Source organism: Pocillopora verrucosa, chromosome 1, assembly GCF_036669915.1.
Source record: "Pocillopora verrucosa isolate sample1 chromosome 1, ASM3666991v2, whole genome shotgun sequence".
NCBI lineage: Eukaryota > Metazoa > Cnidaria > Anthozoa > Scleractinia > Pocilloporidae > Pocillopora > Pocillopora verrucosa.
In genome coordinates this window covers 2,761,079-2,781,185 of record NC_089312.1, presented here as the reverse complement: position 1 = coordinate 2,781,185, position 20,107 = coordinate 2,761,079, and the positions used below count along the sequence as shown (strand labels likewise).

General features: G+C 36.5%; 3 protein-coding genes across 4 annotated transcripts; all 3 read right to left on the bottom strand.

The window, feature by feature from the left end:
- Nucleotides 1-83: 83 nt before the first annotated feature.
- LOC131794075 (drebrin-like protein B) lies at nt 84-13,810 on the bottom strand. Its single transcript, XM_059111576.2, has 17 exons — nt 13,718-13,810; nt 13,598-13,653; nt 11,917-12,029; nt 11,360-11,434; nt 10,641-10,722; nt 9,707-9,765; nt 8,675-8,752; nt 8,419-8,505; nt 7,574-7,638; nt 6,881-6,935; nt 6,211-6,291; nt 5,436-5,639; nt 4,813-5,025; nt 4,053-4,113; nt 3,593-3,774; nt 2,470-2,515; nt 84-1,266 (listed from the first exon to the last, which is right to left on the bottom strand). Exons 1-17 carry the CDS (start codon nt 13,798-13,800, stop codon nt 1,127-1,129), a joined length of 1,680 nt encoding a protein of 559 aa, XP_058967559.2. The 5' UTR covers nt 13,801-13,810; the 3' UTR covers nt 84-1,126.
- Nucleotides 13,811-14,441: 631 nt separating this feature from the next.
- LOC136276711 (guanine deaminase-like) lies at nt 14,442-19,703 on the bottom strand. Of its 2 annotated transcripts, XM_066164184.1 has the most exons (4): nt 19,590-19,703; nt 16,301-16,820; nt 15,407-15,575; nt 14,442-14,758 (listed from the first exon to the last, which is right to left on the bottom strand). In XM_066164184.1, exons 2-4 carry the CDS (start codon nt 16,434-16,436, stop codon nt 14,563-14,565), a joined length of 501 nt encoding a protein of 166 aa, XP_066020281.1. In that variant the 5' UTR covers nt 16,437-16,820; nt 19,590-19,703; the 3' UTR covers nt 14,442-14,562. The 2 variants fall into 2 exon arrangements, 1 of the variants encoding a protein (XP_066020281.1); XR_009340941.1 differs by lacking the exons at nt 14,442-14,758; nt 19,590-19,703 and having other exon boundaries at nt 15,436-15,575; nt 16,180-16,442.
- LOC131794083 (guanine deaminase) lies at nt 17,288-19,888 on the bottom strand. Its single transcript, XM_059111587.2, has 3 exons — nt 19,657-19,888; nt 18,409-18,577; nt 17,288-17,963 (listed from the first exon to the last, which is right to left on the bottom strand). Exons 1-3 carry the CDS (start codon nt 19,790-19,792, stop codon nt 17,759-17,761), a joined length of 510 nt encoding a protein of 169 aa, XP_058967570.1. The 5' UTR covers nt 19,793-19,888; the 3' UTR covers nt 17,288-17,758.
- Between the last annotated feature and the right edge of the window lie 219 nt (nt 19,889-20,107).

The following is a 20,107-nucleotide window of genomic DNA, read 5'->3' as shown; positions in this document are numbered from 1 at the left end:
TTTATTTAATAATTTATATGCAGCAGTACAAGAGTTGACAAGATTAAAGCAATAGACTCAAAAATGAACATTTTCATAAGTGCTAATATTGAACATGACTTAAGTAAGCTGTATTTTTCTTAACTAAAATCAAAAACCAATATATGACATTTGATGTGGCTAGATTACTTCTATACTCCAATCTCTGGCCATTTTATGAAACAACATTATGTGTTTCTGTTCATTTAGGAAGAGTAAAAATCCACAATCCCACTGCTACTAGCATCTTACTCTTGAGTTTTACTTAACCAGTAGTTTGTGGTGTATAGTGCGATGTGGGTGCTCCATCTGTGATAAGTGATAGGAAGCCTATTGCTGTATGAAAATGGCCATGGCCTTCTACCAATGACAGAACATCACTGTTCCTGATAACAATATGGGTGATTCTTATTTCTAGAGAACTATACAGGTTGTCACATGTACCTTTCTCCAGCTAATAATCACTACCATGAAAAGCAGTAATAATTTACCTCAACTCTTGATGAAAACAAATAGTTAAAAAGATTTCTATGCATCATGATAGTAATGCAATTCTTTTTTTTTCCTTCTATTTTTTCCTTTTTGCGTAGAGGTGCACCATTATTGCATACCTCACCCATTTCAATTCTACGGTGTAAGAAACAGAGATACCAAAAAAGATAGTACAAAAACATACAAAATTGTACCAATAATGGTGCATTCTTAATTTTTGCCGTCATTCTTATAAAAGATAATTATGTTAATGGCTGATTTAGTACTTACAGTTCCATCAAAAAGTGGACAGAGAAATATGGCTAGAAATTAATTAGACCTTGAAACTCCCAAGATCTGCATATTAATTCTACCCTCTAGCTGCGACACATTTCCTTGTAAATTGGTTATGAGAATTTGATGTTAGATCAAAAGAACAACTTGATAACTTTGAATATTCTCATTACCAGTTTGCAGGATAACGTGGATTACAGGGAGAAATTACTTGTTAATCACTTCTGGGAGTTAAAGGGTTAACATCATGCAGTATGGTCTTCCAATCTTTCAAAAGGCTAGCAATCAATTATTTCATTAAACCAAAATCTTGTAGAAAAGGATCAGGAAGGAGTCATTTCTTTCAAGAGATAATTTCCACATAATTTGCTGGAAATAATCCAACAGAGCCATCGGGAGCAACACCTCTCCACCATCCGTCATCAATTTGTTCAATATTTGTGATAATATCATCAGGATCAAATGAAATCTCTGTTTCATCACCTGGTGTAATGAAAAAGAAAGACACAATGAGAAACTAGCCCGGAGGGGATACAGTAGCTCTTGTTACAAACCTGGACTTTCACTCAACAAAAAACAGGCACTGTGATTGGTTGATTCTTGGTCATGTGCCCTTGATCAAATTAAAATGTATCCCGACCGGGATATAGTTATGCACTTGTTGCCCATGTGCCAAATACAACGGTATGTTTTGGCCATGTGATTGTTCAAGGGAAAGTCTAAATATACAACTAAGCACTTAATGTATGGTCCCCTGGGAAACTAGTTAGTTTTGATTTCCCTGGAGTCCTGATCAGGACCCTCCAGGAAACAAAACTAACTGTTTCCCTTAGGACCATACATTGTTTAACTTCTGTAATTGTTCAACAGGTACATGTAATAGCTTTAATAAACAAATAAATGGTCATTCAAGTGAGTGGAATGCAATTTGTGTAGGTAATAACATGACTTCATGTGCAATGTGGTGTTAATAAGCACAAGTGAATTTTTCTTGTGCAGTTTGTGGTCTTTGAAATATTTACCCCAAATTGCACGGGAAATCATGTTATCACTTATTAATAATTTACATGTAAAAAAACATCACAAAAAGGCCAAGACAGATGAAATTTTGACAGCATGCTGTATTAAATTGTAATTTGCACTCTTGCAAATGCATGAAAAATGCACTCATTTCTAATTATCAGAAGTGGATAATTTTTTCATGTAATATGTTATTAGGTCTAAAATCATCCACATGTTTTCAAAATCAAAACAGTGTACACTGTGAGTTTGTTTTTAAAATCACAAGTATGATTTTAGACCAAATTGCATGATATGAAGTTCAATTAGTGCTTTATTACATCCATTCTAAAATAGCAGAATTTAGTTGCTCAAATACATGATTCTAGTCAATACAAATATTTTACTAATCTAGTACTGAGCTAGTTTGTAAAAAGAGCATTGATCAACATCCAAGGAAATCAATGATCATATTGATCCAAGTAGAATTTCAAGGACTTTCAAGGCATGGAAAAAGAACTCTTGAAAATTATGGTTTTTCCAGAGTTTCCAAGACATTGCTAACCCCTCCATTTTTTGTGAGGCAATTAAGACAAAAACCAGACTCCTCAAAACAATCAAATCTGAAAATGCATTATTTGAGGAAGCACACCATTAGAAATGACCAAATGAAGTACTTTCACTTACTTGCTTGGTAGTCATAAACAGCTCTTGCCTGCAGACCTCTGTCCTCCTACAAGCACAAGATATTTAGTTACATGTCTCACCAAGGCAATGGGGTCTAAGTATAGTGTAAGCATCATACACATTAATAAATAAATACTACAGATATCAAGTTGATATCAAGGCAATACACATGGATAACACCTTGGTTTATAGAGAAGCTGGATTTAGTACTGGCATCATCATCATCCTCCTTAAGAAATTGGTACCAGCTGGCCTTTACACATTAAAATCAGTATGAGTATTCTCCATACTGCTCTCTCTCTCTATTTCCAATGGTACTGACAAGGAGAAGGTGTATACCAATCAAGAGTCTCTCGGTGATCATTTCCCTTATTCTTGTGACGTTAATGTGTGATTCAGGAGTGATATTGTAAGGAGAATTTTGTTGTTAGTCTCTCTGAGGGGTTAACCTGTTAAAGGACACACCCCTACCTCTTACAAAAATTGAATGGTAAAGTTACAGATCATGTCTTTTAATAAAATAATTGGATCAATATCAGTATCTGGGCAACTGCCCACCTACCCCTCCCCTAACTCAACAACAGTCAATTGACAACAAGCTGAGGTTAATGTTGGGTTAGGGGAGGGGTAGGTGGGCAGTTGCCCAGATACTGATATTGATCCAAATAATCAGTACAACAAGAAGTAGCCCTCACAATTACAGTGTAAGCTAATTTTCACACTTCCAATTAACTATTTCATGTAAACTGAAAGGGTTCTTAACTCTTTTAACCCCTGATGGTGACTGCCATCTAATTTCTCCTTAGAGTATCACCTCTAAATCAACTTTATAAAGTTGCGAGAATGAAGGAAATGATTGTGAAGTGAAGAAGCTTTTGATTGTTTGACAAATTCTCCATGCTAATACCAAAGGAAATATCTAGAGAGAAGTGTGGAGAATATGCATACTGATGTTGGGCTGGAAAGGGTTAAATATGGTAAGAGAAATTATATGATCCTTGTGTAATTCTGTGTCTACTGCTTTGAAGTAATCAGAATATCTATCTAGCTGTTGATAACGAACCCTTGCTACCAAAAAAAAAAGAAATGATGTGCAAGTGAAACAGGCCCATAATACTTGTACCTCAGCAGTGGGTGGTTCTGGTTGTTGAGGTACTTCACTTGAGTCTTCAATAAGCTCCACATAGTTAGCAGGGAACATGCCAAACCTGCCGTCAGGGCTCCGCCCCTTCCACCAGCCCTCATCAAAGGTATCTATTTCAGTGATTATATCGCCAGGGTCGAAGGTAATTTCCTCATCATTTTCTGAAAAAAAAAAAAAAATAAATAAATAAAAAAAGTGAATACAGTGGATATATTACCATGCATATTTACACAGAGCTATATACTATGCAGATTACAAGATAAGATCAAAGGATTTAAGAGCTTCAGTTACCTGGGTATCTCAATTTACAGTGCCAACAAAATAATACAGATTGAGACAAATTTATTTGAAAAACACACTCTAAATAGAGCTGAAGAACAAATACACGGATTGTATATCTATACCAATGGTTTCTTTCAGCTGATTCTACAAACTTTACCTCCTTGATAATCATACAAAGCTCTTGCTGTTTTTCCCTGGCCACCACTTGGGGCTTGAGACTTCAAATGAAGGTAAGAAGTAAAAAATTACTGTATTTTCATTGACAGAATGACACACCTTTTAAAATGCTAGTGTTATTATCTAGAGGGCTCAAGTCAACCAGCTACCACTTTGTTAGGCCAATATGAGCACATAAAAAAAACACAGTGGCCTAGTTTTGGGTGTGCAAGACTCCTGGTGGATTGATTTATGTTTAACACCTGACCTGGATTGCTGTTGTGTTTGCAAAATTCCCACAGGGGTTTCAGTAGCAGCTTGATAGCAGGCAGATCTATTCACTTGCAATGAGCTGGCTGCCTGCTTGTAGCCTTAGTTCATTGGACTCTCAACATAAATGTTCTTCTCTACAAATTTGTTCAAATCAGTTGACTTCTAAGACTAGGAACAACAAAGCAACAAAAAATGAAATGGACCCCAAACTGCCAAAGAACTCTACTACAAGAGTCAAGCCTGGCAAAACTTCCTGGGGGAGAACTCCTTGGGAACAAGAGGTCCTCCAAGCCTTTAAAACTAACTGCTTTACCTACTGTAAACTCCTCATTTGAACCCTAATGCAAATGAAACCTCTCTGCTAAACACCACCATTGTCTCTATCCACTCAGCAATATCAAAGGCACTAGGGAAACCAATAACCTGTGGAGGAGGGGGAGGGGTACCCTGTGGAAGACTGGCATGACTTAAGGGGCATACAAGCATACCTGAGCTGTGGGTGCTGTATCCATGCCCATATTATCATAGAGATCCTCACTTTGCACTGGTGTATCATCCTTCAGTTGTTGTTCGACGGTGTCATAAGCATCCTCAAAATTATCATATAGGTCTGTAGGTTCTTGTTCTGGTTCTGGTTCCGGTTCGGGTTCAGGTTCTGGCTCAGGTTCTGGAACAGGTTCTGGTTCCGGTTCTGGCTCAGGCTGAGATTAAGCAAATTAAAATTATTTTTAAGACAAAAGTTAATTTCAAAACTGCTATTTTTCAAAAGTCTCTTTCCCACAATGTAGCAATTTCTAGCTTAGGGTAAGAGAGCAGAGTTCATGAGCACACCATCTCCTGTCTTCCCAAGAGAAGCAGATTTTTCTGTGCTAACTTTGAACTGGTTTTCCTGCCTAAGTAGAGCTTCAAGCTTAAGCAATTCACTGCTAAATATTTTTGTATCCATGGTTCAATAGCATTAATAAAGTTAAGCAATAAACAATTTAAAAGTACATAATAAATATTATTTTTTTCCCATAATTAGATAGATCAGGTTTGAATAATGGAAGTGACCCCTGTCACATTTGCGGCAAAATAGATGCTTTTGATTACTTCAAACCATGTAACATACCTCTGTATTACCATATAATACAGGTTCAGGCTCAGGCTCAGGCTCAGGCTCTGCTTCTGGTTCAGGCTCAGGATGATGTGGCTGTACTTGAGGAGGTGGCCTTCTTGCTGGTGGTCTGGATTTGGCTGGAGGAGGTGCAGGTGCAGTCCTTTCTTGGAACTTTGGTTTTTCATCCTGACCTTGGCGAATCAGTTGCTCTGCTTCCTGTAAACAATGAGGATTGATGAGAGATCCAATTCAATGGTTACAAGTGCAGGACAACAAACAAATCTGAGTTCCCCACAAGAGTTAAAACCTCAGACAATTAAATATCATGGTTGGATTCTCCACCACTGAGCTACTCAGAGTGCTTGGCTCAGCTGGGTTTTAAACCCCTTTCTCCTTACAATATCACTACTGAATGACATATTAATGTTGTGAGGATAAACTAAAGAAACTCTTGATCATTAGACAAATTCTCCTTGTCAGCACCCTTGTAAATGTACAGAGAACAGTATGGAGAATATTAGTGCTGATGTTAGGGTGTAAAGGGTTAAGAAATGTAGAAATGAGAGTAAAAATCATTGAGTGTGTATTAAGTAGACAAAGAAAGATGGTAAAATTTAGAGCTCTGTCATCAATTTAGGTATTAGATTTTATTAACTTGTCACAAGAACACACTGAAGAAAAGGACTGAAAAATTGTATATTTGGAGGTGCAAATTGCATATTAATTAATTGTCTATAATAATTAACCACGTCCTATGACAGTTCTTTAAAGCATGTTGGTGCTGTACCTTCATCCTAGCTTGCCGTAATGAATTTGCTCTCTCTCTCTCCTGCTGCATTTCCCTCTCATCTGCTACTTGTTGTTGCTCCTAGAGTAATTATTATACAAGTTAATACTCAGTTTTATCAATAACTGCATGCTCTGACATTATTTATGTCATCTTTAGCAATCCTTTTCAACTAAGGTTTAAATTACATCCTATGTCTCATAAATTATTAATAGTCAATAGCTTCCTGCAATCATGATCCTTTCCAACCAAAATTTAGATATCATCCTACGTCTCAAAAATTATGATCAAAAGCTTGCTGCAATCACAAAGAAAAATTTAAAACAATTTAAAATAATCACCCCTGCACCCTTTCCTAAACACCCTGAACTGTGGCTTTCAAAATGAGTCCTAATTACACTTAAATTGCTTAGTTCAAGAAACCTGTAAAATAAAATAAAGTCAAGTCTATCTGGTAAAATAAAATAACCCTTTAACTCCCAGAAGTGATCAACATGTATCTTCTCCCTATAATATCCATACATTATCTGGCAAACAGATATTGAGAAAACTCCAACTTATCAGGTAGAAGTTGTTATCTTGATCTAACACTAAATTCTCATAACTGATTCACAAGGAAATGTGTAGCAGCTAGAGATGAGAATTAACAATCAGATCTCTGCATGCTCACCCATCTCCTCCTTTCTTCATCTTTTTTCCGTTCATCATCTTCCCGTTGCTTTCTCCTGTGTTCATTAATATCATCAAATATCTTGTTAAATAAAATCAAGTCATAGAATTCAATGATGGGAAATGTAAACTGAAAACAAACTTTCCTCACATTTGCCTTGGTACCGTAATAGGAAATCTATAGCTTTAACTCTTTTACTTAACACTGTTAAGCCTTACAAACCCAGGAGTGGCCAAATATATATAGTCTCTTTACAATATTATCAAAATGTGAAGTAAATAGTTCATGAGAATTAAGAAACTTATCAACTACAGGTCATAGTGTCACATTAGAACACAAGATTCTTGAAAATAGACAACAAAAGGTTTATATGGTTGTGGGTTAGGAGAATTACCTTTCAGATCATGGGAGTGAATTGGGCTAACAAACCATTTACCATTGTAATCATCCTTTTACAACAAACACAACCAAAATGGACCATCAACTTAGATCTTGATGTAGAACAACAAGATTGCAAATCCCAGCCACAGTGATGAAAAGCAAACCCTCTCTCCACTGCAGAAACAATGTTCTGTTAAACTACTAGTTTAATACTAAATAAAGGCAGTATTTTAGGTGCTAGACCTTTTATCATTACAGCCACCAATTTACATTTATTTATGAACGCAGTTAATAAACCAGTTAAAGACTCACTTTTGTTCCTCAATACTTCTTGATCTCTCTCTATACTGCTTGTCTCTTTCCTCTGCCTCTTTGGCCTAAAACAGTCCAAAGTAAACTTATGTAAAAATATAAAACATCAAGGTTTAGAAGCTGAGTATGCACAAAACTGAGACTGCTGTTTTGAAAACTGTAAAATTCATTACTGATAATGTGAAAACATGGAAAAATCACAGCATGTCCAAATCTTATGTAAGTGAGAAACAATTCAACCTATGTACAATTACTTTTTGGTGATAAGTAGCAGAAAGCAGATAGAACCCTACAGGGCTTGTATATGTATTTAAATGTACTGTACCCATTGTGTGGGAGTGTGATTATAATGTAATATAAATAATGCAGTACATAGTCACCTTTAGGTAATCATGTCTACTGTCTCTACTTTGCTTTTAACCGTTTAACTCCCAAGATCCAATTGGTAACTCTTCCTACTTACTGTCATACTTTTCCTTCTAAGTTAGCCAGGAGAATTTGGTCTTATTCCAAAATAACACCCTTAGCTGATAAGCTTGCATGTTCTCATAAGGTGACTTATTGGAATTGCAAGGAAAAGTTACACATCAATCACTTCTGTGAGTTTAACAGTTAACTGGACATCCCAAAGTAATGATTGAAATGGAACTTCTCCTTACAATATACATACAACATCAGCAGACAAGTGATGAGAATACAAGACAAATCTCAATTAAGGGATTAATAGTTGATCTGATAACAAATTTCCCAAAGTAACATCATAAGATTTTTCAGGCAGGCAGTAAAGAGAATTACTAAATGAGATCTGGGAGTGCAAGGGTAAAATTATTGTGTGACATCTTTACCTCTCGTTCTTTCCTTTTCCTCTCTGCCTCATTCTTCTGAGCTATGGTTTGCTTTCTGTCGTCTTCCTTTCTTTTCTTCTCATCTTCCTGTTGGAATAAACCATTACAACAAGATGGTGTCAAAAAGTTTTTACAAGTTTAGAAAAAAAAAATCAAAATTTTGTATCATCAGTTATAATCTAACTACCATGTACAAGTTGTTACTTAACATCTACTGACAGTGCTGTACACTGCAAATCAATATAATTACATGTACCTCTGATTTTGTCCAAAATTGATCCCTCTTCTGAACATTAATCTCTTGTTGAACTTGTACCCTTTGATAAACAGATCCCTAGTTGCAAAATAACAAGAATTATTATTCCAGTTACATAACATCAATTTACCAGGTACTGGTATATACCACAGTAATACATTGTGGAACCATGCAAAAATAAGAATAGAAACGATCCACAGGCTCTTTGTTTTTTTCCAGTTTATTTACATTATTTTTTCAACAAACTTTGAAACCCTCAAGACTTGATTGTTGGTCATCAAGAACACTTGGACATAGTTTCTATGTGTTTTTTTCTTCTTTCATACATGCCTTATGCAATATGTAAGATGCTCAGATAAGACCATATCAAGTTTTGAAAACTACAGTTGAAGTCAAAAGACTAGAAAATGAAACAATAGTGGAATAATAAATCCCTTATTTAATGGTTTATTATATGTTATTAGTGGGCATTTTGCTCATAGCATGTATTTTTCTTTGCTCCTATGAGGCTTAGAAAAATACTATGCAACTAAAAAAAAAATCCTTGCATATCATGTGTTAAAAACCAATTAATAGGATGCATTGGGCAAAACTAATTATAAATTTGAAAAAACAGTGGGTAAAAGTTTCTGAGTTGCACTTATGTTAATCTCCTCAGTTGTACAAAAAGGCTTAAAGTGAGACACATGAGATAAAAAGTAGTAAAGAAAAGAGACAAAGGAAAATGAACCTTTTAAAAAAACTCCTCCACTACACCACTCAACTGTTGGTGAACAGTCTTGACTCCAAACTCAAGAATCAAGAATCAAGCTTGGAGGATTCATTCACTAGTTTTTATATTTGAGAATTGAGTCTGAGTATCCATGTTTGGGAGTGAGGACCGAGTTTTGAATTCTTGGATCCAGGTATCCATCCACAGTTTCTAATTAAACAATTTAATTCTTGAATACAGAACAATAATAAGACTTTTTGGTTAATAGTGGGTACCTACAAGTCAATTGCAAAAACACAATTTCATTGTTTGTCACCTACCACAGGGGCAACAGGTTCTGCTGGCCGTGCCTTTTCTTTATGAAAACTGTAGTTTGCACCTTGAAACCGAAACCAACCACACACAAACAGGCACAAAATAAACAAACAAACAAATATCAGATATGATCAAGTATCACTCATAACAATTGAGCAGGTATGCCAGTCTAAAATTTTCTATTAAATGGATATTTCTGGATACCAGCCAAGAAAATTTGGAGGAGTTTAACAAATCTAGTCTTAGTTGGAAATATTTGACCATAAAGACTGACTAGCATCTATATTTTCCTTGAAATATTATCCCTTAATCACACACTAAGATCATAAAAATTAGGAAGCTCTTGATTCGAACACAAATTCTCCTTGTCAGGATCTTTGGAAATGTATATAGTACAGTATGGAGAATATGCATATTGATGTTAGGATATAAAGGGTTAACCCTTCAACTCCCATGAGTGACCAAGACAAAATTTCTCCTTATAATATTCATACAATATCTAGGAGACAAGTGATGAGAATAAACTTAAGAAAAATATCAATTATGGGATTGCTAATTGATCTGATACCAAATTCTCCAAACTAACATAATGAGAATTGTTTGGTGGACAGTAAGGAGAATTACTTATGAGATCTTAGGAGTTAATGGATTAAGCAAAAAATGTTTCCTTCCTTATTTAAGATTTTCTGCTCAAATGGCTTTTCTTCTCTTTTAATAAGTTGCTAGAAGAAAGCTTTTTGGGAGAGGGGGTAGGGGTGAGAGAGGAAGAAGAGGGGGGTAGGGAAAGTCGAGACTTTGCAACTTTAGTATTCCATAAAATATCTTCCTGGAGGTTAACTGCAGTTTTCTGACTTACTCACAGGTAAATGTGCTGTATGTACAAAAGTCCTGAACACACACCATTAATATAAAAGTATTGATAACAGTGTGATGATGTACCTGAAGCTTTCTTAACTTTGTCAAGTACAATGCTTTCTTCTACATCATCTGGGGATCTTGCGGTGATGGTTACATGAGCCCCCTAACAGTAAACCAAATAAGATTTAATGATGAAAATACATTTAATTACAAAAACATGACATATGTCCTACAACCATCAAGAGCACAGTAGAGATGTAATGAATATCTTCTAAAGCAAGTCTTCTTGGTGTGCAAATCAAAGGAGAAAAAGAACTGTATCTAACTTATCATAAAATACAAACCAAGAATATGAAGTACTGTATGTGTGAGTTTCTTTTTAACCCTTTGATTCCTAAGAATGACCAAATCTCATTTCTCTTTACAATATTACCACTGTATCAAACATTAAGGTGAAGAGAATAAAGGAAATGATCACCAGCCAAAGAAGCTCCTGATTGTTTAACAAATTCTCCTTGCCAGCTCCTTGGAAAATGTATGGAGAACAGTTTGGAGAATGTTCACAATGAAGGCAGGGTGAAAAAGGCTAATGTGTTTCCCATATACATAATTATGATATACCAACGACATCTCTAGATGGTCAGGGTTCCAAATTGCAACCAGCTGGTAGTATATGCAATAATTGTAAATTGACTTTTGGTGACCAGAAATTCAGTGCCCAGTAGAAATGCTAATTTTGGATCCTGAAAATGCAAATCTGATTCAATTGCAGACATTTTAACATGACAGTACATGCTAACCTTAAAGAACTTTTCCACATCTCTGACATGATTAGCACAGACACCTTTCCTTGAAGAAGGAACTCCTTCACCTTGCTAGAAAAATAAAAATGATTTTCATTTAAAAATTTTGAATTCATCATTTCTAATCCAAGTAACTTTCTTCATTCTCAAACATTATCAGTTTTTCTTGGTTTATTTTCACAAATTTAGTGATTGTCTACCAAAGAAAAGTAACTTGAACATACTCAACTAACTAAAAAACTAAAACTCACTTGTCATTTTTGTCCATGAAAACTTGAAATCGCTTTCTAGGTTAAAACAGTTGCTAAATAATTCTGTGCACAGAAGGTATTCTACTCTAAAGAGTGATGCTGTACAGAAAAATATCAAGGGTAACAGTCTATCATAAAAATGAAATTTAATGATATCAGATAGATTGGAGCCCATCTTCATTCCTGCTGTGGAACACTAGGTGACAACTGTAGATGTTCATTGGACTCTGCTTTTTGTTTTGAATATATGGTCTACAAATTATTTATGTACCCAGTACAATTAGTAAGTAAATTATAATGTACCCAGTTTATGAAGACAATTTTTGGGAGGTTTGTATTCGGATCCATGACTTTAATAGCAGCATACAGCATTTTTCCTTCATTAAGTTCATCCACCAATTCATCCAGATCACCATCTATTTAAAATAATGCAAAATGTTTGTGTCATGTGTCTGATCAGCCACAGTACAATCAAAGTGCTTTGTACACTACTTTTTAACCAAAACTATGACAATTCTTGAATGTAATTGGTTATCACCAGCCCAATTTGAGCATGAATAGGAACAGTGTAGAAGCCATACTTGTAACTGGACAGTGTAATAGGACAGTTAACATGTCATGCCTGTGTAAGTGGACAGAACACGTCATGTGTGTGGACTGTTGTCTCGCATTTTGCCAAGTTTAAAGTTGTTGTTGTTTTTTTTTATGAAAACTTATCACAAAGTCCAGTTTCTTTATCCAATTTTGTCATAGTTTTGATTTATAATTGGTAATAGCTTTATGGTTGTCCAATTTTGTTAATCACTAGTATGACTACAGACTGAATTGGACTCCACTCTGTTCTATTACAATTATATACAATAAGTCACACACAAGATCTTCCCCCTGCATTTCCAAGTTTTGTAGCATGCAAGAAAGCAATCAGAATTTTAAGCATTCATTTAAGATAAAAGCATTAAGTATCAATGGTGAGTTCTACTTTCTAGAGTGACATAAATCACTAGATCATGAGGTGTGATATTTGTAATATACGCACTACCCCTTGCCCAGATGTTCTTCTACATAGAAGAAAGGAACCCATACAAGTTATGTCCTCAAGGCTCACACTTGACACTTGTTGTTCCCAATGTCATGTTGGAGAATTTGCGGGGACCAGAGTATGATATACACATCTATACATGTTGAGAGGAAATTGTTGTTACTAGTTTTTCAGTAACAACAATGGATACTTTTCAAAAAGGCATGTGAGCTCAGAGGAAATTCTGTCTCTGACATGACCCTGCTTTCCTAGGTTCAACAAGGAGTCCTGTTTTAAATGAAAAGCAGAGTGGTAGTTGAGAGAGTGGGGTTGAGTGGGGTTGAGAGAGAGGAAAAGATTCCAAAGGGGGTGGGGTGGGGTTGGGAGACAGGAAAAGATTTTAAAGGGGGTGGGGCTGGAGGGGAGCAAAAGAGCAAGAGGGAGAAAGACGTAGGTACAACAAGAAAATAGCATTTAACTTATTATTATTTTTAACTGGAAGTCCATTGTGATCCTTGATGTAAAAAAATGAACTTAAGAATAATTTGTTGGTTGAAAGCTCCACGTCTGATAAGCTGAAGCTGCAGCAAAAATGTATTGCCTCGCTCAGCTGATCCATGGATGAATACGGCATAAGATAAAGTTAAGCTCACAGCGATGCTACGTTGTTAAATAGAAGAAGAAAAGGCCTGACATTCGAATTTTCATTAATAATCTATGCTTAAATAGGAGGATGGAAAACACACCCTTTCCGTATGCGCTCACGTACAGTTGTTCGCAAACATGGTGCCATATCAAATCCGTGCAGCGCCAACACTACTATAATAATAAAACTAAGACTTAGATCTCAATCGCACTTTACCTAGACCATAAGCTAGCCGATTACATTCAGTGTAATAAAAGAGCAATAGTACTTCAAGTTAAGATATATCATGTCAAATGCAACGAAACTTCCGTACTACATACCTCCTGTTTCTACCACTTTCAGATCGTTTGTCTTGCCATCATACCCAAACACGGCCCTGAAACGAGAAAGAATGTCACCAAATTGTTTGATTCGGATGAAAATTTGGATGAAAAACCCACCAGTTGACGTCCGAGCTATCATCGAAGACCTGTTGCCATGTTTTTCGTAGAGAGTCACCGTTCTTCTTTAGATTGATCGCCATTTTGCGTCGTGTCACGTGACAAATTTAGAATGACAACCGTGCAGGATCTGGGATAAGGCTGAAGAGGGCGTGGTGGGGGAGGGGTAAGATAACCTCGAGGGGTTGACGGGATGTTTTAGAAACTTTCTGTTTCAGTTGACTTTGTGACGGAATATGCGGAAATTTTGATCGGATGATCATGAAACGCATCCGTATTTTTCTCTCTCTTTTCACAAACAGTTTTTTTAAGACAGTATCTTTCAGTGGTCTATCTTATTGTGTATGTGTGGGAAAACAGATTTAGCTATTAACGAGATCGAGATTTTTCATCCAGTTTTACCACAAATACAAAATGGGCTGTTTGCGAGGGGATCTTCAGCATTTTGCTCTATGTGAAATGTTATAAGCAGAATTTCAAAAATATTTTGAATAATCTGTCTTGTGTGTAACCCTGTAAATTACTCACTAAAAAGGTAAATGCAAAGGAAGACTGATCTGTGTCATAACTATATCTACCAAAGGACAAAAGGATGGCTAATTTACCTATCCAAGCAGTTTGGATCATTTGCAGAACTAATAATAAAACTGATTTTTTTAGTCCTCATCATTTACTACCCCAGTAAAACAGTGCCATATCTCATTTTCTACACTCTTCACCTTCGTCAGAGAAAAATATCCATTTAATTTTATCTTTACAGATGTGGCAGCCAATCAAAAGGTTTAACATTTTCTATACAAGTACTCAGAATCTAAAAGTGGTAAATTCTTTTCCATTACATTCTCTCAAACTTTCTTTGTGTCATCAGTCAGATATTTTTCAATTATGTCAAATGCTTTCTTTGCTTTACTCTCAATCTGTTCTCCTGGAATAGAACGCTTGTCAATTGGTGTTACTACAAAGTTGAGAACCTGAGCCTGGTTTTCTTCATGATGAACTGTGCTGCCTTTCACAGGTTGTGCATAGTACACTCTATCAAGCCTGAAGTCAATAAACAAAAAGATTAACCATTGTTAGTGATAGGTCTATAAATAAACAAAAAAAAGGGAAAGAACCACAACAAAGTTTGAGCTGGGGGGGGGGGGGTTCTTCTTGATAATGTTCTGGGGAGTATGGCTGAATGGGGTTGCATTTCTCAGGACTGGAGTAACTATTATGGGTTTGCATTTTCAAAAGAAGGCCTTAAAAGTCTTTATGAGGTAAATGGATAAACAGAGTGTGATTAAGATTGGGTCTCTAACACACAGCATAGACTATAATGGGGAAGGGGTTCTGAAAGGCTAATAGCACAAACTTAGGGAAAATTAACCCAATGTTAGCATTTCATTTTTGGATTTATTAAAATGGGGTTTGATTTTTAATGGTGTCCACAAAATGGTCATAATGTTGAGCAGAGTTTAAGTCTGAGTTTACACATTTATTTGTAAGCATAGTTGAGATCTTGTGGCTATAAAGACAAACCCCTATCAAGTTTCTCCCTTAATCCAACCTCTCCTCTCCCCACCGCATTCTACATAATTGCTTGTCATTCTAGTAATACAGTACTACACATTCCCAGAACTGTTGACATCCCAATGTCAGCAAGAGCAAGTGCACCTTTAAAATTAAAACTGTTCAAAATTTGCTTACTTGCTCCACCAAATTGTAGCAGTACACATTGGGCATGGTTCAAAGTTTGTGTACAGACTACAGCCTGTCAGTTCAAATGTTCCCAAGTTTTTCCCTGCATTTCGTATGGCCACAACTTCTCCATGTGCACTTGGATCACAATCAACAAAGACTCGGTTGTAGCCTTCACCTGGACGAAAAAGAGCATTTGTTAAAAGTTTACCAAAAAACTGACTAATGGATGAAGCTATAATAAAAGCTATGCTGGTCAATGCAATAAAAATAGGAAAGTTTGTAGCAAGGTTAAAAAAAAAAATCCCTACAACCCCAATACTACAACCCCAATTATCTGGGCTCTGTATGCAGGCTGCTCTGTTTACCTTTTGACCCTTACTAGGAGTTATGGTTGGCCTTGAATTTTCCCTGATAGTAACACCTCTGACTCACTTGTTTAAAGGTTGCAAGAATAAAATAAGAAATGATTACCAACTAAAGAAGTTCTTTTTTGTTAAAAAATTCTCCTTGTCAACACTTAAGGAAATGTATGCAGAACAGTATGGAGAATATGCATACTGAGGTAGGGTTTTTTTACTGACATAGAGAGAAACTGGGTGGGGAGGGGGGCTGGGGAGTTGGTGGGTTGATTCCATTTGGTTCTGGTTTGTCATACTTCACAATCTCAATAAGTCGCATGTGCACTGTGTACCCCCCGCCCCCTTCGCTCCTGCTTGTGCCCATGAAGCTGCCTGTACATCGGGTTACGTAATGGTGTAATTAAGGGAAGTTTTCCCTACCATAGAGACTGCTTTGAAAGTCTGAGACTGGCAGTAAAGTCGGCGTTTAGAACCACGTTAAAGTTTTGCTGTATGCATGAAGACAGGAAGCTGGGTTGCGAAAGAAGAATAGCCATCGTACCAACAATCTTGCCATCTTTGACAACCACGGCTCCATACGGACCACCATGTCCCTTGAATGCTCCTTCCGCGCTGAGCACAATCGCCCGAGACATAAATCGTTCCTTTTCTTCTTTTGTAGGAGCGTATGTAGACATCTCTAGCTACTTCTACAGGTCTTAAAATGAGCAATTTAGCAATCAACGGTTTAAGGGTAAACACCGTTACGACTTCAGCTGATTTTCACCTGACCTCCATGACCTACACGCGATTTGTCTCCGTTAGGTCCCAGTTTCCCAATTGAATAAACTGTCGATTTGAAGAGCATGTCACGCGGTAAGGTATTTTTCTTACTAACGGGGAATTATCTCGGTAACATCACGTTGTCATGCCAAACGAAGTAGATCTGTAGAATTTCACAGGAATATGTGGAAAACTGATGAAGGAAGGAGCTCCCGAAGTGATGCGGAGCACGACAGAGGAATGCTGCCCAAAGGAATCAACTGCGGGACGTAGGTCTTGATGTTGTACAAACTTTAAGGCTGGAAAGTTGCAATCAATCAATCAATCAATAAATGAATAAATAAATGAATAAATAAATAAATAAATAAATAAATGAATAAATAAATACATAAATAAATAAATAAATAAATGAATAAATAAATAAATAAATAATAATGATAAGAAAAATAAGCAGATGGACTGGTTACGAATTTCCACGTACACCCGCATACCCGGTAATTAATCACTTTGAGTAATCCCAGATTTGTTGAAGTTTGAAGAAAAACAAAAAGTAGAAGGGAGAATGGTGAGGGTGGGGCATGGGGAATGGACCCTTCATTGAAAGCTAACCAAGAAATAGCAGGTGAAATTTTTAGGGGTGTTCTGAGGTGAGGGAGTTAAGGTGATCTGGTCCATGTTGAGAGTTAAAAAAAATTGAAAGGATCTCTTGTTATTCCTGAGTACTCCTCTAAAGGCAAGTAGACATTGAGATAAAGCCTCTGTCAAATGAATCAAGAAAACATTATTTATTCATATCTGTTTTTTTTTTAACAATTAAAAAAGTTCCTACCCTAAATTTATATTGACCCATTAATCCCTATGAATGACTAGCATCTAATTTCTTCTTACAATATCACCACTGAATCACACTTTTAGTGTCACGAGAATAAAGGAAATGATCACAACTTAAAGAAACTCTTGATTGTTAGACAAATTCTGACTTTTAGACAAATTTTCCTTGTCAGCACCTTAGTAAATGTCTAAATAATATTTTATAACAGCCATATCAATTCAACCTTCACAACTCAATTTCATGTGTCAGTCCTCTTTTTTTTCCCTTGCATTAATCGTCCCACAATCATTCATCATGATCCAATGATGTATCATTGTCACTTGGTCATGCAATCACATAATACTTCACAAGTGACCACATTGCCACAGTGTGTGCAAGATAATGTCGCATTTCCATCAGTGTGCGTCATTTTTTTTGGTCACAGCAGATAATAAATCCATTTGGATCATTTGCCCATTTTTTAATGACGTCATATGCCTCCTTGCTCCTGACTTGCTCTGCAGGGGTAGACCGCTGATCAATGGGTGTGGCAACAAATTGAAAAAGTGGTTCTAGGTCCATGTCACTCTTGGTGTCTTCCAGACGATTTCCATAATACACACGGTCAAACCTTGAAGTGAGAAGAAGCCGCGTGAAATAGTTTTGGAATACATGACCTGGTTCATAATCCCTGTCAGAGCCAGTTACTCTGTACATTAAGTTGAGTTTAATTACTCCTAACAGATACTTAATCTCATTTTTGGCCTGTATTGATCAAATGAAATATAAAGTTCTGTGTGACAGCTGTAGATTATTTGAACTTGACTTTGAAAAACAAAATGGACTATGAAGTCACTGCACATTGACTGAAAATGCCAGTGTGTGGCATGCTACTGGAAGCAGTTATAAGAAATGAAATGTTGACGTTTTTCAGTAAATGATGTCACTTGCCTCCTTACCCCTGACTTGCTCTGCAGGTGTATAACACTGATCAGTAGGAATGGCAACATAGTAAAACAGTTAATCCTAGTAGAACACAATCTAAAACAGGTCTGATATTCAGGTCAATCACTCACCTGCAAAGCCAGATGGCTGAAGAGCACATTGCACAGGGTTCACAGCTTGTGTATATTTCACAGCCACTGAGATCAGTTGATCTAATATTCTTACAAGCTTGTCGAATGGCTGTCATTTCTCCATGAGCTGTTGGATCATAGTCAACTACCTCCCTGTTGTATCCTTCCCCTGAAAATAGCCAATTAAATGAATAATTTAACCCTTTACACCCCAACATCAGTATCCATCTTCTCCATACTCTTCTTTAGTTACATTTCCTAAAGTGCTGACATGGAGAATTTGTTTAACAATCAAGAACTTCTTTAGTTAGTGATCATTTCCTTTGTCCTTATGATTTTAACCCTTTAACTCCCATAAGTGACCAGGAAAGAATTTCTCCTTACAATATCAGTACAATATCAAGCAGAAATGTGATGAGAATAAAGAAAAATCTTAATTAGGGGATTATTGGTTGACCCAACACCAAATTCTCCAGACTAACATCACAAGAACTATATAGCAGACTGTAAGGAGAATTAACAATGAGATCTTGGGAGTTGAAGGGTTAATGATTGATTCAGGTGTGATACTGTTGCAGAAATAAGATGCTCGTCACTCTCAGGGATCAAAGGCTAAGAATAAATGTAAATAAGGAAGTCAGTGTACTGTACATTAAGTAGATTACAAATAAACAAGATGATGAAAGAAAGAAAGAAAGAAGGAAACAGTTATGGGTTGATAGATGATAATGATATTTGTGCAAATAGATTATGAATGAATAACTAAAGAAAATATATGTCATGCCAGATGAATAGGTGGCATCACGAATTATCTTTTACTTTTATAGGTGGTCAGACTGAGGCCATTTAAACCACAGGCAAACTTCTAATTTAATACCAAGATCACACCCACAACAAAATGCTTTTCCATGAGCATTATACTATTAACAGTAGCCCACAAGGGTCACATATAGTGTTGTTTATTTTTTTCGGCTTACACCGCCAGATCTCGAGTTCTAACGCGAGATCTCGACTTATGTCACCTGATCTTTACTTAAAATGCGAGATCTCGCAGCTTAAAACACGAATTTTATTACAAGATCTTGACGTTTTATACCGCGGGATCTCGAGTTATATCTTACCATACATGACCGTAATGGGACACCATAATACAAAGAGCAAGTCGCAAAGCATTCTCATACTTTGTCTCTCACAGCTGTGTAGATCTGGTTTTGATCCGATCTGCTGAAAACTATTAAATTAAGTTACCAATAATTTTGCCATCTTTCACAATAACCGCTGCAAATGGACCACCATGCCCCTTAGATGGTCCTTCATCGCTGAGTTCGATTGCTCGACCCATAAATTTCTGTTTTTCTTCCTCTGTCGGTTTTTGAGACGACATTGAGCTGTACAATTCTTCTGCATGAGAGTGTTTATGTCAGAATAATGAACTAGGATGGGGGGATCGGAGTTGGGCTCAGTAAGGGCATGTCAGGGCCATACGGTAACACAAGATTGGTCAGCGGTCGGCAATGAACTGCAGAAGAAGTAAAAGATGGGCCAGAGGAAAAATGAAAAATAGACAGTCAAAGACGGCATGGCACAATTTTCATAGCATTGAAAATAACTAGGGGTTGTATGGTCACGCTATTTTTTACATAATTTTTTGGAACTTTACTTTCTGGACCATTTATTACCCAGGAAGGGGTGGGAGACA